Source organism: Scyliorhinus canicula, chromosome 4 (genome assembly GCF_902713615.1).
Source record: "Scyliorhinus canicula chromosome 4, sScyCan1.1, whole genome shotgun sequence".
NCBI classification, from domain to species: domain Eukaryota; kingdom Metazoa; phylum Chordata; class Chondrichthyes; order Carcharhiniformes; family Scyliorhinidae; genus Scyliorhinus; species Scyliorhinus canicula.
In genome coordinates, this window is record NC_052149.1 from 118704153 (window position 1) to 118724680 (window position 20528).

Here is a 20528-nt window from a genome sequence, read left to right on the forward strand (position 1 = left end):
CTGCCCCCCAGATACATCAGGGACAGGAGGGGGGCAGTCTGAGGTGCTGCGGTGTTCCGGTACCTCTCCTGCGGGAGTCACCAGCACTGGACCCATCACCTCCTCCCTCGGGGTGTCCGATGGTCCCCAGGTTACTCCATGGGAGGGGGTGCGAGGGGAGCCAAACCCTGAGCCCCCCCCCCCCCTACCGAAACCTGGCGCTGCCAGTCCTGGAGGCCCATCTGGTCTCGATCAGGGTTTGCATATTCGCAGCCATGGAGCACAGGGAGTGGACCATCTCCGTCTGGGACTGCACCACATCAGGCTGCAACTGTCCCTCCACCTTCTGGGCGTGTGTCACACCAGCCAGTGAATGCGCAATCTCCCTATGGGACTGGACCACCTCCCTCAGTGTCTGCACCACGTTGGCCAGTGTCTGGGCAATGCTGCCGGCGTTCCCAGCTGTGGCCTGCTGTGACTGGACCACGCTCAGGAGCGCCGCTGCAATTTCCAGGTGGCTCTGGGACATGGTCGCCTGTGAGGCGGCAACCCTGTCCTGGGCCTCAGCCAGCGCCTGCACAGAATGTCCCAGGCCTTGGAAATGCAGATCCAAAGCCAAAACCTCCCAATGCCTCCACCGCGGACGCCACCCGTGCGGTATTGGCCTGGGTGGCACGCATGGTCGGCGCCACCTCCTGCTGCTGCACGTCGACTACAGGTGCTGGATGCTTGCCGACAACCCCTCATGTAGTCCCTGGCTCTGTGACTACATCTCCATAATCGATGGGATTGTTTGTTCCAGAAGCCCAAGACCCGTCTGGACGGCAGTTACTTCCTCGGGTATTCCTACCTCCACCTGCTGTACCACGACGTATGTGTGGTGCGCACCAGATAGTGTCCCAGGAGCCTCTTCACTAACATGCCCAACCGAGGTGAGTGTCTCTGGGAGGTGGAGGGTGTTGGAGACAGCAGTGACGGGTAAATCTGTGACATCCTCCAACCCGAGCTCCGGGGTCTCCTGAGTCTCGGGCGGAGAGTCGGTGTCCGAGCTGATCTCCTCGTCACTGCTCGGCTCACTGGGGGGGGGCTCCAGCTGTGACACTAGTTGGGGGCAGGGGACGCCAGATGGACCCGCCCTATCCCCGGCACGTCCTGTAAGACACAAGACAAGACACATAGTCAGACCGCAGGCCAGGGCGGGGTGTGCGGGTGGGGGTGCGGCTGGGGTTGAGGGTGGGGTGATCATGTTGGTGGTGGTGGGGGGGGGGCAGTTGGCACACGTGTCATGGGGAACCATAGCTAAGCGGGATCTCGCTTCCTCACCTGCGGCCGAGCTCCACCTCGGCGACCTCCTGCTCCTCCGGGCTGCAGACCAAGTCCAGGGCCCTCTGCTCAGCCACAGTGGTCCCCCTCCAGTCTTCTCCCGCTACCGGCGGTTGTGCGCGGCCTTCCCCTGGGGGTGGGGTGGGGTGGGGGTGAAACAAAAAAGAAGCGTTAGACAGTCCAACTCATGCAGCCCAGGGGGTGGGTAGCTGGTGGCCTCAGTGGCCAGGGCAGCCGGCCATGGCGGCCGGTATGGGTACCAGCATGTGGTGCGGGGTGGGGGTTTGGCCGCCCTCTGCGTTGTCGGGTGGGGGTAGTGTTAAATGACAGAAGTGATGGGAAACAAGATGAGGGCGGAGGTTATGCTTGAAAACTGTTGATTTTGATGCCCAGTCCGGTAGGCTGGAAAGTGCTAAATCAAACAGTGAACACTATACCTCGGGTTTATGTTGAGTTTCCTTGCAACACTGAAGAGGTAAAAGTCAGGGTGAGAATGGGATGGAGAATTAAAACAACAGGTGAATGGACATTCGGGGCCATGCTTTCAAAAATCAAATTTAGGTTTTCACCTTGCACAAGTAACTTTGACAAAGTGACAAAGGAATGTCACGGTGGCACAGTGGTTAGCACTGCTGCCTCACAGCTCCAGGCTCCCTGGTTCAATTCCGACTCCAGGTAACTCTGTGTGGAATTTGCACTTTTTCCCCTTGTCTGCATGGGTTGCCTCCGGGTGCTCAGGTTTCCTCCCACAGTCCAAAGGTGTGCAGGTGAAGTCGATTGGCCACGCTAAATTGCTCCTTAGTGTCCAAAAAGGTTAGATATGGTTATTGGGTTATGGGGATAGGGTGGAGGCATGGGCTTAATAGGTTGCTCTTTCCAAGGGCCGGTGCAGACTCGAATGGCCGAATTACCTCCTTCTACACTGTAAATCTTATGATCATCCATTGGGGCGCTGGATGGTGCAATCAATGCCGTATAATAAATTGAAAGAAGTACAGGTATGTTAAATCAATACTTTGTCTGGAAGGAGTGTTTGGGACTTCAGACGATGAGAGGGGAGAAGGTAAAAGGGAAGGCATTGCATCTCCAGAACTTGCATGAAAAGCGTAGGGGAGGTGGTGCTGGGGGAGATTGCAGAGTGGACCAGGGATTCATGGAGAGAGCACTCCCTTTGGAAGGCTGAAAGGGCTGGCGAGAAGATGTGTTTGAATGGAGGTGGCAGAATTTGCGGAGGTTGTTATTGCAACCAAGTTATCTGGTCATTTATTTAACTTCCTGTTTATGGGACCTTGCTCTGTGCAAATTAAGGGCTGTATTTGCTAACATTTGTAACTGCACTTCAAAACTAATTCTTTGGCTGTGAAATGTCTGAGAAATCTTGCGGATATACCAGCTGCAAAAAGATTTTTTTTTGACGGGTAATTTTCGATCATATTCAAGGATATGATTTCCTTTTATTTTGTGCACATTCCTAGATGCTAGCTGTGTCTGAGAGGGCTCTCTGCTTATGAACCTCCATTGAGTGCAGTTGGCTACTCTGAAATGCCTCGAGTCATTTTAATCTCTCTTATCCCTCTCCACTGCATGATGCTGCTCACGTCACCCCAGCCCACACGTTTTGCTCCTCTTGACTGCATCGTTTTATGCTGTGGCCTCTCTACAATCAGGGGGCACTCATTGTTTCTAAAACCACAAAGCACACTATCTCCCTCCCTGCCTTCAAACATCTACTTGAAAGTTATTTTTAACCATGTTTTCCACTTCTTTTTTCTCCCTTCTCTGTTCTTCTTCCTGGTGTGTGCCTTTTGATGCAATCTCTTCCTTTCATTGTTCCTTCAGTTCTTTCTCTCCACTCCATTTTTTTTCATGTGCTAACTGCTCCAAAAACACAAGTAATTTCAGTTCTGCATGATTTGTTTTTATGTGCGGTTTTTGGAGTTATCCCCACCAACTGAGTCTGTGAAGACATTACTCAGCGTTTTGGAGAATTCCTGACAATAATTTCAGCAAATTTTCTTAATTGTTCCAACACTCACGGGGTGACTGCCTGTTGCGAAAGAAACAAAGAGCTTCTTTTATATTGGTCTTCCTCACATTCGGGTTCTGGGAGTTTGTTATTTAAATCCGATTTTCATAGATTAAGATACTGCGTTGGCGGAATTTAAATTGAGAGACAACTAATATAAAGGCACCACAGAGAGATCTAACATGAGAGTTAATCACAGAGAGTGGATGAAAAAGACCTCTTGAGGCATTTCTATGTTTAAAACCATCTAAGCAATACACCCACATGCAAGGGTCCCTGCCACGGAAGTCCCAGAAGGTTGCTTAAGGAATGTATGTAATTTATTGATCCCACAATAAAATCACAACTTTAAAACTTTATTCTGTCACAATCATTTTAAATACGCAAAAGGGCAAGCTACTTGCACAAGATGAACCCCCTCCCCAATCTGCATCTCAGTTATTTTCTCCTCTTTGATCCATGCAGTCACACAATGCAACCAGGTGACTGCTTTTGGGTGAACTCAGTTATCCTCTGTTAACCAGCCAGCAAGCAACTCTGTTAACCTTGAGGTTTTTCAACCACTTACGAAAACCTTCTTACCCCAACTTGCTGTTCCTTTACCGTGATTCAGCCGAGATTGGAACTCTTTGTTAAAAATATTTTTATTAAGCTTTGTCAGTCTACACCAAAAAATACAACAAATGGGCAGCACGGTTGCGCAGTGGTTAGCACTGCTGCCTCACGCCGCTGAGGACCCGGGTTCAATCCCGGCTCCAGGTCACTGTTTCTATGGAGTTTGCACATTCTCCCCATGTCTGCGTGGGTCTTACCCCCACAACCCAAAAATGTGCAGGTAGTTGGATTGGCCACGCTAAATTACTGCTTAATTGGGGGGGAAAAAAAGAATTGGGCGCTTTAAATTTATATTTGTACAAAAAAATACAAGCAACAGTAAACTAAATAAAGGAAACAATGATCTAGTAAACAAGCCCCCATTGCTCCCTCCCACACCCACCTCCCCAACAGCTAACAGTGACCAATTCCTTGGAATACAATATAAATGGTTGCCATCTCCGATAGAATCCTTCAATTGACCCCCTCATAGAGTATTTGACCTTTTCAAGGTGCAAAAACTTCATTACGTCACCTAGCAGCATGGTCGCACAGTGGGTGGCACTGTTGCTTTACAGCTCCAGGGTCCCAGGTTCGATTCAAGGCTTGGGTCACTGTCTGTGTGGAGTCTGCACGTTCTCCCTGTGTTTGCGTGGGTTTCATCCGGTGCTCCGGTTTCCTCCCACAAGTACAGAAAGACATGCTGTTATGTAAATTGGATATTCTGAATTCTCCCTTTGTGTACCCGAACAGGTGCCGGAATGTGGCGACTAGTGGCTTTTCCAGTAACTTCATTGCAGTGTAAATGACAGCCTACTTGTGACAATAAAGATTATTATTAGAGCCACGCTGAGGCACAAGGAGTCACCAGCCTCCAACTCAACAGGATTCGCCTCTGAGCAACCAACGAGGTGACGGTCGGGACACCTGACCTCGCACCCGCCTGCAGCTCCGGGAGGTCTGAAACTCCAGATATAGCTGCTAAAGGCAGGGCTTCAGCTCAATGTTCAGGATTGCCGACATGGTGCCGAAAAAAGCGACGCAAAAACCCACAAGCTTGGGACAGGAAAAGAAAATGTGTGTATGATTAACAGCCCCCCCCCCCCCCCCCCCCCCCCCCCGGAGCAGGAGGTTCACTAGATTAATTACAGAGATGAGGGATTTGTTGTATGAGGAAAGGTTGAACAGTTTATGCCTATACTCTCTAGAGTTTAGAAGAATGAGGGGAGTTCAAATTGAGATATACAAGCTGATAAAAGGTATGGATAAAAGTAGACATGGAGCGGATCTTCCTCTTGTGGGGAATTCTAGAATGAGAGGTCATAGTCTCAGGATAAAAGGTAGCAAATTTAAAATGGAGTTGAGGAGAAACTACTCCCAAAGGGTTGTGAATCTGTGGAATTCGCTACCCCAAGTGCGGTGGATGCTGGGACAGTAAGTAAATTTAAGGAGAAATCAGACCAATTTTTAATTGGTAATAGGTTGAAGGGTTGTGGAGAATGGGCAGGACGGTGGAGTTAAAGCCAGAATGAGATCAGCCATGATCGAATGGCGGTGCAGACCCAATGGGCCAAATGGCTTACTTCTGCTCCAAAAGCAAGCACCACAGAAGGAGTGGAGGAATAATCCATTTAGTCCCACTACCCTCTTCCTTCCTCAGAGCGCTGCAATATTTTCCTTTTCGGATTTACGGTCATTGACAAAACAATCTGAGATGGAAAGAGAATGTTTTCGAACACAGTGAATTGTGATAATGTGGAATGCACTGCCTGGAAATAACCAGTCTGTCTCTATCCCAGTATTTTCCTCACTGTTTACTACATTTCTGAGTTCTGCGTCTTCAAAATTGTTAGAATTACACAAAAGTCTAGATAACTGATATTGAACCAAAAGAGCAGTAATCCTAAAACCATCCCGTAGGGGACAGTACTGCGCCCATCGCTCCATTCTGAAAAACGACAATGGGCAGCAGGGTAGCATGGTGGTTAGCATAAATGCTTCACAGCTCCAGGGTCCCAGGTTCGATTCCCGGCTGGGTCACTGTCTGTGTGGAGTCTGCATGTCCTCCCCCTGTGTGCGTGGGTTTCCTCCGGGTGCTCCGGTTTCCTCCCACAGTCCAAAGATGTGCGGGTTAGGTGGATTGGCCATGATAAATTGCCCGTAGTGTCCTAATAAAAAAAGTAAGGTTGGGGGGGGGTTGTTGGGTTACGGGTATAGGGTGGATATGTGGGTTTGAGTAGGGTGATCATGGCTCGGCACAACATTGAGGGCCAAAGGGCCTGTTCTGTGCTGTACTGTTCTATGTCTATGTCTATGTATGGGCATAACAACATTAAGTTTTAGCTCACCCAGACACAAGGTAGGCAGTTGAAGAGTATTGTCTTGATGGAGGAGGCAATGAAGTGGAGTCATCAGCATTATGTAACATGAGTCCATCTTTGGAAAATGATTGACAGTAAGAGATAATGGAATTCCCTTACTCGTGTGCTAACCTCAGTACCCTACAGAAATGGAATTATATTAGGTGTGGTCCAGTGCAGCTTGCATTTGAAATACATCAGGAGTGTAGCATCACCAACAGTGCAATCTACTGTAAACTCTCGCAATTACAAAGATATTGTACCATAGTGACAAATGCTGTTATTCTGACACAAAACCATGTTTGATAGTGAACAGATATGTTTATTTCCTCTCAGTAACTCATTTGTCATAAGTTGCACTGGCACTCTGGTATTATGCCATATATGGGAGCCCAGTACCTCTGTGAAATACTGTAAAATGCCCTTCTGTCACGCTATGGGAGGTGGGAGAAACCCAGCTACAATACTTTTTTTTAAAAATAATTTTTATTGAAATTTTTTACAGAAAATATAACAACAAACAATGAAAAGCAACAATAAAACACCATAATAACTGTAACACCCCCAACACCACCATAATATCTCGCCCCCCCCACCCCCCCAAACCCAGTAAACAACAAGAAAACTTAAAAATAAATTAAAATTAAATAAACATAGTCAACGCCCCCCCCCCCCCCTTTTTTCCCCCCTCCCCCCCGGGTTGCTGCTGCTGCTGACCCAGTACCCTATCGCTGAGCCAGAAAGTCGAGGAAAGGTTGCCACCGCCTAAAGAACCCCTGTACCGATCCTCTCAGGGCAAATTTGACCTTCTCCAGCTTAATAAAACCCGCCATGTCATTGATCCAGGTCTCCACGCTTGGGGGTCTCGCATCCTTCCATTGTAGCAAGATCCTTCGTCGGGCTACTAGGGACGCAACGCCAGAACATCGGCCTCTTTCGCCTCCTGCACTCCCGGCTCCACCCAAACCCCAAAAATCGCGAGTCCCCAGCCTGGCTTGACCCTGGATCCTACCACCCTCGACACCGTCCTCACCACCCCCTTCCAGAATTCCTCCAGTGCCGGGCATGCCCAGAACATATGGGCATGGTTCGCTGGACTCCCCGAACACCTGACACACCTGTCTTCGCCCCCAAAGAACCTATTCATCCTAGACCCGGACATGTGGGCCCGGTGCAGCACCTTGAATTGGATGAGGCTAAGCCGCGCACATGAGGAGGAAGAGTTAACCCTCTCCAGGGCATCAGCCCATTACCCATCTTCGATCCGTTCCCCCAGTTCCCCCTCCCACTTAGCCTTTAGCTCCTCTACTGACGCCTCCTCCACCTCCTGCATTACCTTGTAGATATCAGATATCTTCCCATCCCCGATCCAGACCCCCGAAAGCACCCTGTCACTCACCCCCCTCGCGGGAAGCAAAGGGAATCCCTCCACCTGCCTCCTAGCAAACGCCTTTACCTGCAGATACCTGAACATGTTCCCCAGGGGGAGCCCAAATTTCTCCTCCAACTCCCCCAGGCTCGCAAACCTCCCATCAATGAACAGGTCCCTCAGCTGTCTGATGCCCGCTCTGTGCCAACCCTGGAACCCCCCATCAATGTTCCTGTTGCACGTTTTACTGTGGTTGTAAAACGCGTTTATTGGAGTGTATTAACACGCCTCCGTATTCGACGTGTGCTTAACACTACTAGGCTCTGTTCTATGTATTTATTCAGCTCTGGAGTCGCCAGTTGCCGTATAGACAACGTCACAAGTATTCCAAGGTCAAGTTCAAAGTAATAAAGACGATACACCGATTAGTAAGGTTCAAACGATCAATATTTATTATACAGTTATAATAAATACTCATGCACACACTAAGAGACTAAGCTATAACTAAACTTAAGTGAACAGAATACTTATCTAACAGGAACAGGCAAGGTCAGAGAACGAGGCCTTCGTCCTGGTCTTGTACTGCAGCCTTCAGCAAGCGTTCTGGTACTGGGTGTCTAGTGGGCTTGGATCGCGTAGCGAGCGTTGAACTTACGGTTTCGGCGGCTGGTGCTCAACGGCTGGAGTCAGGATGCAAGATGTCAGTCAGGGCCGGAGCACGGGTTTAACAGACCGGGCTATGTGGGGAATTTGCCTTTATACCCCTCTCTAATGTCCTTGCCCCCTTCTAGGCGGGCTCTACCTTTCGGTACCGATTGGAGCGTTTCCAAACGGTTACCTTCGAAATCCTCCAATGCGGGGGCTTTCCTCGATGTTGGGGGGTGGTTCCGATATTCTTTACTCTGGTGCCATCCTGTCTGCGCAACTAATTAAGTGTTACATTGAGATGGAAATGTTGCCATTGTTTGTGCCTGGATCTGGGCTGCCTCATCAGAATGCTAAGCGCTTTGCCATTAACACCTTTGGCTTGGAGATCTTGCACCTGGCCAGAAACTGGTTTGCTGCTTGCAAAATGCTAATTAGTTGAGAGCAGACTGTCTGCTCACACTAAACAGGCTTTTCCTTCTGTCTTCCATTTTACTTTGGCTCAGTGTCCATTTTGCGTGGCCAGCATGGCTACAGTTCCCCAGGACGAACCGATGGTTCCCCCTTAGCGGAGCCTCCATCGATCCCCCCACTTCCCCCCTATGTCGCCTCCACTGCCCCCAAATCTTGAGGGTAGCCGCCACCACCGGACTCGTGGTATACCTTGTAGGAGGGAGCGGCAACGGCGCCGTTACCAGGGCCCCCAGGCTTGTGCCTCCACAGGACGCCATCTCCAACCATTTCCATGCTGCCCCCTCCCCCTCCATCACACACCTGCGCACCATCGACACATTGGCCGCTCAATAATACCCCGAGAGATTGGGCAACGCCAGCCCCCCACCATCTCTACCCCGCTCCAAGAAGACCCTCTTCACCCTTGGGGTCCCATGCACCCAAACAAAGCTCATGATGCTGCTAGTCACCCTCCTAAAAAAGGCCCTAGGGATAAGGATAGGCAAACACTGAAAGAGGAACAAGAACCTCGGGAGAACCGTCATTTTGACGGACTGCACTCTACCCGCCAACGATAGCGGTACCATGTCCCATCTTTTAAATTCCTCCTCCATATGCTCCACAAGCCTGGTAAAATTAAGCTTATGGACAGTCCCCCAACTCCTGGCCACCTGCACCCCCAGGTATCTAAAACTCTTCACTGCCCTCTTAAACGGGAGCCTCCCAATTCCTTCCTCCTGATCACCCAGGTGCACTACAAATACCTCGCTCTAGCCCAGATTCAACTTATAGCCCGAGAAGCCCCCAAACTCAGCCAACAGCTCCATCACCCCCGGCATTCCCCCCTCTGGGTCCGCCACATACAACAGCAGGTCGTCCGCATACAGCGATACCCTATGTTTCTCCCCACCCCGCACCAGACCCCTCCACCTCCCCGACTCCCTCAATGCCATAGCCAGAGGTTCTATCGCCAGTGCAAAAAGCAAGAGGGACAGGTGGCACCCCTGCCTGGTCCCACGGTAGAGCCTGAAGTACTCTGATCTCCTTCCATTGGTAACTACACTTGCCATCGGGGCCTCGTAGAGCAACCTCACCCATTTGATGAACCCCTCCCCGAATCCGAACCGCTCCAGCACCTCCCACAGGTACCCCCACTCAACTCTATCAAACGCTTTCTCCGCATCCAGCGCCACCACTATCTCCGCCTCCCCACCACCGCCGGCATCATAATAACATTTAACAATCTCCGCACATCCGTGTTAAGCTGTCTTCACTTGACAAATCCTGTCTGATCCTCGTGTATCACCCCTGGCACACAGTCCTCTATCCTGGTGGCCAGGATCTTCGCCAGCAACTTAGCATCCACATTGAGGAGCGAGATAGGCCTGTATGATCCACACTGCAAGGGGTCCTTATCCCGCTTCAGGATCAGAGAGATCAGCGCCCGTGACATCGTCGGGAGCAAAGCCCCCTCCCCCTCCCATGCCTCATTGAAGGCTCGCACCAACAGGGGGCCCACCAGATCCGCATACTTTTTATAAAATTCCACCGGGAACCCATCCGGCCCCGGTGCCTTGCCTGACTGCATTTGACCAATCCCCCTGACTAGCTCCTCCAACTCTATCGGCGCCCCCAGCCCCTCCACCAGCTCCTCTTGCACCTTTGGGAAACGTAGCCTGTTCATGAAGCTCTCCATTCCCATCCCCCCCCCACCGGTGGCTCCGGCCGGTACAGTTCCTCGTAGAAGTCCCTAAAGACCCCATTCAACTCTGCCCCCTTCCGCACCACATTCCCACCCTTATCCGTCACTCCACCAATTTCTTTAGCCGCATCCCGCCTGCGGATCTGATGCGCCAACATCCTGCTCGCCTTCTCCCCATACTCGTATACCGCACCTTGCGCCCTCCTCCACTGTGTCTCTGTCTTTCTGGTGGTCAGCAAGTCGAACTTGGCCTGCAAACTACGCCGTTCCCCAGCAACCCCTCCTCCGGGGCCTCCGCGTACCTCCTATCCACATCCAGGAGCTCCCCCACTGTGGTAGCACGGTAGCATTGTGGATAGCACAATCGCTTCACAGCTCCAGGGTCCCAGGTTTGATTCTGGCTTGGTCACTGTCTGTGCGGAGCCTGCACATCCTCCCCGTGTGTGCGTGGGTTTCCTCCGGGTGCTCTGGTTTCCTCCCACAGTCCAAAGATGTGCAGGTTAGGTGGATTGGACATGATAAATTGCCCTTAGTGTCCAAAATTGCCCTTAGTGTTGGGTGGGGTTACTGGGTTATGGGGATAGGGTGGAGGTGTTAACCTTGGGTAGGGTGCTCTTTCCAGGAGCCGGTACAGACTTGATGGGCCGAATGGCCTCCTTCTGCACTGTAAATTCTATGATAACAGTCTCTCCCTCTCCCTCCTTTCCCTATGGGCCCGGATGGAGATCAGCTCCCCCCGGATCACTGCTTTCAGAGCCTCCCAGACCATCCCCACCCAGACCTCCCCCGTGTCGTTGGTCTCATGATACCACTCAATACTTCCCTGGACCCTCCTACACACCTCCTCATCAGCCAGCATCCCCACATCCAGACGCCACAGCGGGCACTGGTCCCGCGCCTCCCCCATCTCCAGATCGACCCAGTGCGGAGCATGGTCTGAGATTGCTATGGCCGAATACTCGGCATCCTGCACCTTCGGGATCAATCCCCTGCTCAGGACGAAAAACTCTATTCGGGAGTAAACCCTATGCACATGGGAGAAAAAGGAATACTCCCACGCTCTCGGCCTCCCAAACCTCCAGGGGTCCACCCCTCCCATCTGGTCCATAAACCCCCTCAGCACCTTGTGTGCGTGGGTTTCCTCACGGGTGCTCCGGTTTCCTCCCACAGTCCAAAGATGTGCGTGTTCGGTGGATTGGCCATGATAAATTGCCCCTTAGTGTCCCAAAGATTAAATCGGGTTACTGGGATAAAGTGGAGGCTTGGGATAAAGTGGAGGCTTGGGCTTAAGTAGGGTGCTCTTTCCAAGGGCTGGTGCAGACTCAATGGGCTGAATGGCCTCCTTCTGCATTTTAATTCTATGATTATAGTGTACATGGGGGGTTGACTATAAAGTATAATTTCAACGAATTTGATGCTCTAATATATTCCAGACGACGATTTATTTGCATTACGACTCATCAAATCATGATGTTTACAAGCCTTATATGTTCAAAAGCATGGTTTCTTCTCTACAGTACGTGCCAGAGAGAATTGATTGCAAATTAGATTGCAGATGATAAATTTGCAAAAAGACAATCAGAGTACTTCGAGCCAGAACAATTAAAACCCACCAGAAATTCAAAGAAGCTGTCAAAGAATTAAACAAAGAACATTTTAATTTTGAAAATGCTAGAAATCTGAAGACAAGAATGGAGTGCAGGTGATAAATGGGTCCACATGAGTAATGTTAAGCTACCTTTTTTTCCACAGATGCAGACTAGCTTGCTGTATTTTACCGAAATGTTCTGCCTGTTGAAGGACTGACAATCTTGTGTTTTAAACGGGGTGGGAAAGGGGAGGAGGTTCTAAAGCTTCTATCTCATTTTTGGGTACAGATGGCGATTGGGAAGGCCCTCATAGTTTGAGGTTATGTGAAGTCCTTGAATTAGATCATTATCTTTACACCATTCCCTGGTGGTTCTTTAAAATAGTACCAACACAGGTTATAAGCAAGGCCAGTGGTTTTCCTTTTTCACAGAAAATGTAAGAAATCCTTGCAACACAATGGGGAGATCTCCTGTCATGAAAACTGAATGTGAATCATTCAGTCACTGCAAACCAGTGCTCCGAATGAGAAATCATCTCCTTACTTGTGTACTCTTCATGTTTTAGTTATTAGGAATTCTTTCCCCGTTATTTTGGCATTTTCAAATAGTGATCACAAAAGCAAGCAAGCAAACCTGAAAAGGTTTACCACCTTACCTAAAGAAGTTAAAGATACCAAAATACCATTTTACACCATTGCACTTCATCCCTCTAAGGTCCTAACTTGCCCACTTTAGCATCTAGCCACATTTTCACACAAACATATGGATTAGGAGTTGGCCACTTTGCACTTTGAGCATGCTCCACCGTTCATGAAGATCATGGGGATATGATTGTAACCTTAACCCCACATTCCTGCCTGCCCTTGATAACCTTTCTCCTCCTTGTTAATCAAAGATTTTCAGTGCCTCCACTGTTGCCTTTTAATTAATGTAGGTTAATGTCCTGTGACCCTTTCCTGATTGAATTTTTAAATAGTTATGGCTTTACCTTTCTACACAAATTAATATTTGATTCCCGTTAGCTGTTTTGTTTCTAACTTAACCATTTTGTTCAATTAAACCTTTTTCATAGTCGAACCCAAGCCAAACAATGAAGAAAATCAGTGTGTGAAAATGCTTCAATTGGAATAAGACTTAAGTACAAGTGATCTGATTGAGATCCGTGCAGCCTCAAGAATTCAGAGCTGAGAATTTGAGGTGGTTTAGTTTAATTGTAGTTTTACTGGTCTCAGTAAATTGTGCATTTAGAGTTCAGACACTTGCCATAAACTGGAGCCCAGCACGGAGACTCTGAACCTGTCCAGTTAACAACAGCTTGCATTTATACAGCATCTTTGTACCAGCACAATGCCCCTGATGGCTTTGCATGAGTAATCAGTCAAACATCGACAGAGAGCCCAATAAGGTGATAGTAGGAGGGGTGACAAGACTTGACTAAATTGAGGTCACTTCAAAGGAGTCTTAATGACAGGAAGAAAGATGGAGAGGTACAAGGATGGAATTGCAGAGCCTAGACAACTAAATGCACAGGGGCAAATGTTGGGGAAAAAAAAAAGCATGGAACAGCAAAAGCCCAGAGTTAGAGAAACGCAGAATGCCTTGAGGGGCGTAGAAGCATCAAGGGTTTACATCTTAAAGATTAGAATTGTCAAGCAGGAATATGCTTGCAATTTTCAGACAAGAGTTTGCAGTTCTTGGAGCAATCCATGGAGGTGGCTAATACCCGAGGAAATGAATGTGCCAAATAAATAAAAGTCCTTTCTTTCAGATGACAGCAGAGTAGCACAACTAGACTCCAGCTTCAATTGTCAAACAAATTTATTGAAGAGTAATAGAACAAGCAAATTGACCCAATAACACAAATATATGCTTACAGTTGTAACTTAGTTTAGCCCCTCAGGTGATAGAAAGTAATTCAATAATTTTCAGTTGCTATGCCCAGCTATGATATAAGAAACATTCTTACAGAGCAGTTATTGTTCCCCTTTGTGTGCAGAAGTTATCTGGATGCCTGTCTCTTTAGAGACTGCAGACGTATTCCAACATGAGAAAGGAAGACAGATAAATATCAAGGTGACTGGAACCTGTTGATTTTAAATAACCTCCAAATTCAAAAAGCTGCCCTGATCAAAATAACACCTGAATGAAATCATACAAAATTTTAGGTGAATTGAATGAATTGGGTCCTCCTTATAGCACCTACCTGACGACAAGCACTGATTTGGCAACAGTTTTATCAAAATGAGCAGCAACATTCTACCGTGAGTGAGTTTCTGAACCCATTTTGTACCCTGACAGAATTGAATAACACTTAGCAGCAGAATCTTAACCAAAATGATTTTCATGTTTTCTACACTGTACTGAAAATTACGCGCGGCAATACAAGTACAGAACACTTAATACCCTTCATGTGGAATTCCTGTGCAATTTTGATAATGGCTTCAATCCGTTTAAAGTGAGTTATTACAGCAGAGTTTCAAGATTAGCTTATCGTGTATTATACCTTACAGTAATAATCAGTACATTCCACAAATCAAGGGGCAGCATTGTATAATCATTATGGATAAGATTATCTAACAATGAACATTTTTTTTGCATAAAAAATGTATTCATCAGTAAATGCCTCAGCCTATTCCAATTTGTTCACAGCTTTTTACATAAACTGTTGGATGCTGATGCTCATCAAGTATTATAGTAGGTCTTGGAAACCAGTTGAACAGTTTTTCTTTTATCTGGAGCTGCACTGTTTGTGCGTGAGAGAGTTATCAGTGCCAGTATTCTCTGAGACGAGTACTATCACTTATGAAATTTTATTTGATTAATTAATGCGACGTGGGTGGCGCCAGTTAAGGTCAGCATTTTTGCTCATCCCTAATTGCACTTGAAACATTGGTGGTTCTTGAGTGCAACTGTGTGGCTTGCTGGAGGCCATTTCAGAGAAAGAGTAAACCAAGGTTCGCAAGTCATATAGAGGCCGGAATGGGTCAAGAAAGCAAATCGCTTTCCCTGAAGAACATGAGTGAATTAGATGGATTCTTGGGACAATCCAGTAGTTTCATGATCATCATTACTGACATCAGTTCTTTGTGACAGATTTTATTTAACTAATTTAATTTAAATCCTCTAGCTGGCATGCTGAGATTTAAACATGTGTCTCTGGACATTAGTCCAGGATTTCTGGATTACTAATCCAGTAACATCATTTACTTGGCCCATAACTTCCTCAGAGCGGCAATCGGCGTCGGATTATCTGCGCTACATTTCCTGTCTAGCCTGACCTTCCTGACTCAGGCAGCTCATTGGGTCCCTGAGTCCAGTGTGGGAGGGTATGCCCTCCTCCCATTTTTACAGCACTAGCTGTCGTAAAGCAGGTGTGTTTAAAGGTCCCATTGAAAATGACAGGCCAGGACGAAGGTAAGTGGATGGGATTAGGGAGGGAGGGGGGGGGGGGGGGGGGGGGGGGGGGCGTGGTCAGAAATCGAGGAGGGATGGAGGGGGTGGAGAGTCGCGCGCAGGTGGGAGTTGGTGTGGGGAATCCCGTGGAGGGGGGTGGGGTCCCCAGGGAGTCAGGAGTGTGGAGGGGTGTCCCGTGTGGGAACTGGTTTGAGTGTTCAAAATAATTACACAGTAGTTAGAAGTGGTTTAATTTCTTTTATTTTTTATTTTAAAATTTAGAGTACCCAATTCATTTTTTCCAATTAAGGGGCAATTTAGCGTGGCCACTCCACCTACCCTGCACATCTTTGGGTTGTGGGGGTGAAACCCATGCAGACACAGGAAGAATGTACAAGCTCCACACGGACAGTGACTAGAGCCGGAATTGAACCTGGGACCTCCGCGCCCCGTCCCAGTGCTAACCACTGAGCCATTGTGCCACCCTACCCTTTTTTGAGTGACTATTAGCATGGCACTGGCAGAGCCATCCAAAGTTGGTCATTAAAATTGTTTTGCCAGATAGTTCCCTGCGCAATTGTCCAGCGGAACTTAGAGCTTCTGAACAATTGCCTCATAAATCCTGGGATCCTCCCAAGGGGGATTCCCCAGCAGATCTTTTGAATACTCCCCTGCCCCCAAATTTGACACTGGGAAGCCAGGAAATTATGAGCCAATGATTGTTTCCACATCCTACGCACTTCAAAAATATGGGCCGGGATTCTCCCCTACCCGGCGGGGCGGGGGGTCCCATTGGGATGGAGAGGCGTGAACCACTCCGGCGTCGAGCCGCCCCAAAGTTGTGGATTTCTCCGCACCTTTAGGGACCAAGCCCTAACATTGAGGGGCTAGGCCCGCGCCGGAGTGGTTGGCGTCCCACTGGCCGGCGGGAAAGGCCTTTGGTGCCACACCAACCGGGACCGAAGGGACTTCGCCGGCCGGCGGACGTCTGCGCATGCGCAGGAGCATCAGCGGCTGCTGACGTCATCCCCACGCATGCGCAGGGGAGGGGGTCACTTCAGGGTCCGCCATCGTGAAGATTATGGCCAACGCAGAAGGAAAAGAGTGCCCCCACGGCACAGGCTCGCCCGCCGATCGGTGGGCCCCTATCGCGGGCCAGGCCATCGTGGGGGCAGCCCCCGGGGCCAGATCGCCCCGCGCCCCACCCCAGGACCCCGGAGCTTGCTTGCGCCGCCTGGTCCTGTCGGTAAGGTAGGTGGTTTGATTTCTGCCGGCAGGACCGGCATGACAGCAGCGGGACTTCTGCCCATCGCGGGCCGGAGAATCGCCGGGGGTGGTTCAGCCCATGTTCTCTATGACATTGTGTGTAACTCTAAAATTGAGAGAGAAACAACTCAATTTGACATTTCCCCATCCCACCGGTTCATGTCCAGCTGCTCAATGCATTCCTGATTGTCCGATGGTACAGGGGCAAGGTGACATTTGAACTATATGACTTGTGTTAGCTTGAAGATCTTAGCACTTGTGCATCAGCTATTCAGGTGTGTCAGAGGTTCAGGTGCCTACATGGCCTTGCTCAGGGGGTATTTAATTTTTGGATTTATATTAACTTATTAAAAACAATTGTATTTCCAATGCTAGTACAACCAATTGATGTGGCTATCAAATGTTCAAGTGTTTTGAGTGTGTGTACGTGTGTGGGTATGTGCCACTGGAAAACTACAACCAGGTCTCTCATCCAGTGCCAACGGTGTGAGTGGGAAGGTTAGAAAACTGTCTGCTGCATTGTTCTCTTGGCTCCCCTGGGACATGAATTGATCTCATGTCCCCCAATAGGATGCAGGTTTCTGTCGGTTCTCGGGGTAATGAGTTTGAAAAAATCTCAAAAAATTTCCAAGTGGACCCACAGAATGAGAGGCCACAAAGTAACATAACCTGTAAATTTTACTACAACAACCACAGAATATATTGACAATCGCAGCAGGTCTGATAGCAGCTGTGGAGATAGAAGGGAGCCAACCTTTTGAGTCTGGATGACTCTTTGTCAAAGTCATCCACTCGACGCGGCAGCTCCCTCCTCTCTCCACAGATGCTGTCAGAATTGCTGCGATTGTCCAGTATTTTCTGTTTTTGTTTTGGATTCCAGCATCCACAGTAATTTGCTTTTATCTGTTAACTTTACTCCCTGCCCAGATGATGTTTGGCTTGGGAGAGTGCAACCAGACCACTGGGGCAAAAAGTAAAAACACCGTGGTCAATATACAGATTCGCTCAAAAATGAAATGGGAATTCTCCCTGTGTGTGCGTGGGTCTCACCCCCACAACCCAAAGAGATGTGCAGGGTAGGTGGATTGGCCACGCTAAATTGCCCCTTATTTGGAAAAAAATAATTGGGTACTCTAAATTTATTATTTTTAAAAGAAATGGGCCATGTACCAGACAGCAAATGCATCATTGTGGAATTCCAGTAAGCTCTACAGTGTGCATGAACCAAACGGTTTCACTGTATCAATTATTCAACAAAAACGTCAAAACTGGTACAAGGTATGGTGAAGAAACACTTGTATATAATGGGATCACTTCCTTTTTAACAGGTGTATCGCCTGGTTAAAACTGCACATCCACTAAATGGTGAATACAGTCACCACTTACACTGCACACAATGTTACATTATATGCTGTCGGTTTCAGACTCCACAACAAAGAGCAGTTTCTGCTTTCTACTCCAAAGCTATGACCTATCCATTCCAGAAACTTAAGATTTCAATCCAATTTATTAGCAAAAATGAAGTGTTGGTCAAATATCTGTATATTCTTAACACATGATCACTAATATTTATTATTAATAATACACACCACAGGAAGCAGCCATCTCTAATCATTAAACATAAGGTGCAATACATCATTCAATAGTTCATACCTTTCAGTCACTGAGGAGATAATCCACATTACAGAAGTTTGAAAATAGAAGTCAACATTTGTGCTTTGGAAGATTATGAAATATTGAATTGTTGGTTGTAATGCCATCTTTCAAGGTATTAGGTTAGGATGCTTAAATCAGCAGTTCATTATTTAGAACTTATGAACTGAATTAAGCCTCTTGAATTGTATCGTCTGTGATTTCCCAACAGCAGCAGTGAAGGCCAGTTCATAGCACAGGGATAGGGGTAGAGAGTCTGCATTCTTCTCTACAAATGAACAAACGTGGAAGGAGCATGCAGGTTTTGTTGGTCAGCAAGCATGCTAAGTTTGAGCAGGAACAACAATCTGTTTGAAATATAGCAGGGAAGTCTGGCAGGCATCTTACTCCTCTGCGTCTTGACATGCAAGGTATGCAACTATTTTATAAAGCGCAGGTCAAAAGGGGCCCTTGGTGTGCATGTGTTTCTCTCTCTCTTGAAGCAGGTTACCATGGTTATATTAACAAAGACAGATTGGTCTACAATCTGTGAATGAATATAAGAACATCATTTCATCTTCTTACATATTTTTTTTTACAAAGACAAGAGCTGGAAGCACGTCATAAGTGTCTGTGTTTTCCATCCTAATAGGCGAATGTGATACCATATGTGACTTGATGGCCATTGTCCCATGCATACAAGATACGCTCTTTGGGGTTGTAGTCAATCTGAGTGGTGTAAGAATACTCGTTGGTAAATGGCAACCTCGGATTGATTTGAGTGTTTGTATGGGTGTCAAAAGCATACGAAATATTGGCATGCTTGTTATTGTAGCTGTCCACTGCATACAACACACCACAGACAATGAAACAGTTGCCATAATGGTTTTTCCTCAGGCCGGTCCTCCAGGTGGTTTCTTTCTGTACGGACAGGTCAACGATGTTGAGTCTGCTGATGATTATGACCTCTTGCAAGGAGCCCACATCGTCAATGGCTGGATAAATCACCCATAAACCGTTCTCATCGACAGCAAAGTCTATGTCGGAATAGCCCCTCCACCTCCAGGGAGTGGCCTCGTTATACACGGCATCGTGAATCAGGGTCCAGGCAGCCACATACCTTTGCTTCAGGTCGTACTTGATTATATTACGCGTGAAAGCTCTGTTGTAGTAGAAAGCTCCAGCATATATCACGTGACCAGTCCCAATCCAATTGTAGGGGAGTTTGTAAGAGTTACTCCAGCGACCTGGAAGAAGATGTAACAGGTACATTCAAGATTACATTTCTGGTACTGCCAATCTTTTCCACTACTTGGGGATATTGGCTCTTGTTCAGGTTACATAAACACCAGCTACTGAACCAGCACTTTGCCCAAGTGGCCATTCTCCATGTGTGTGAGCCTGACAATTAATATTACCAAGCAGTACACACAAGAGGGGAATAGGAAGGCCATTCAGCCTATTCTGACATTCAATCATATCAAGGCTAGTCTGCACCTTAACTCCATCCTACTCGCTTTGGTTCCATAACAGTAGATCCTGATCTTGCCTTGCCCTGCCTGGTGTGCACAGGTGTTAATGGATTTAAATAGTGTTCAATGTAGTACCGCACCTCCCAGCATTGCTGAAGCCAACTTCAGCAGCTATAGCTGAAATCAGTTAACTCCTCTTATTCTGTGTGACTCAACTCTAAAGTAAGTAATGCATTTACCCATTGGAAAATAGTTCAAATAGCTGACAGTCTATTTCAGTTTTGGAATATCTGAAATCTGCATTAAATCATTCACATATTTCTGTCACAGATCTTGAGAGTATGGATGCTGTTACGAAACCTGGGCAAGTGCGCGGTCAATTCCAGCCCCACTTGTCCTGGAGTAACAACACAAGTGAATTAACCAATAATTCTTATAAAAATGCCTGAAATCTTTGGCCCTTGGCTGTCCAATAATTACAGTCACCAGGTTTGTAAGTTTAAACACAATTACTGTTTATTTAGAAATGAAATACACAGCAAATAAATACAGCTGCTTAACGACAAGCTAATACCTGACTCCCCCTTTAACTGCCCCACCCTCTACCCACACACACAAAACAGACAAACATAGAGGGGTGAAAAAGGGTAAAAATAAGGATGAAGGTAAGAGTCCTTGCTTCAAATGACAAGTTCTTTAGTGCACTTTCTTCACAGTATGAGCAT

The 20528-nt window shown here is 47.7% G+C and overlaps 1 protein-coding gene across 1 annotated transcript in view; it reads right to left on the minus strand.

Annotated features, from left to right (window-relative positions):
- Window positions 1-18187: 18187 nt before the first annotated feature.
- Window positions 18188-20528, minus strand: part of LOC119964923 (olfactomedin-like protein 2B) — a 53699-nt gene continuing 51358 nt past the window's right edge. The window contains exon 8 of the mRNA XM_038795102.1: window positions 18188-19578. Coding sequence (XP_038651030.1) covers window positions 18977-19578 — 602 coding nt within the window. The 3' untranslated portion in view covers window positions 18188-18976. The remainder of the gene's footprint in view (window positions 19579-20528) is intronic.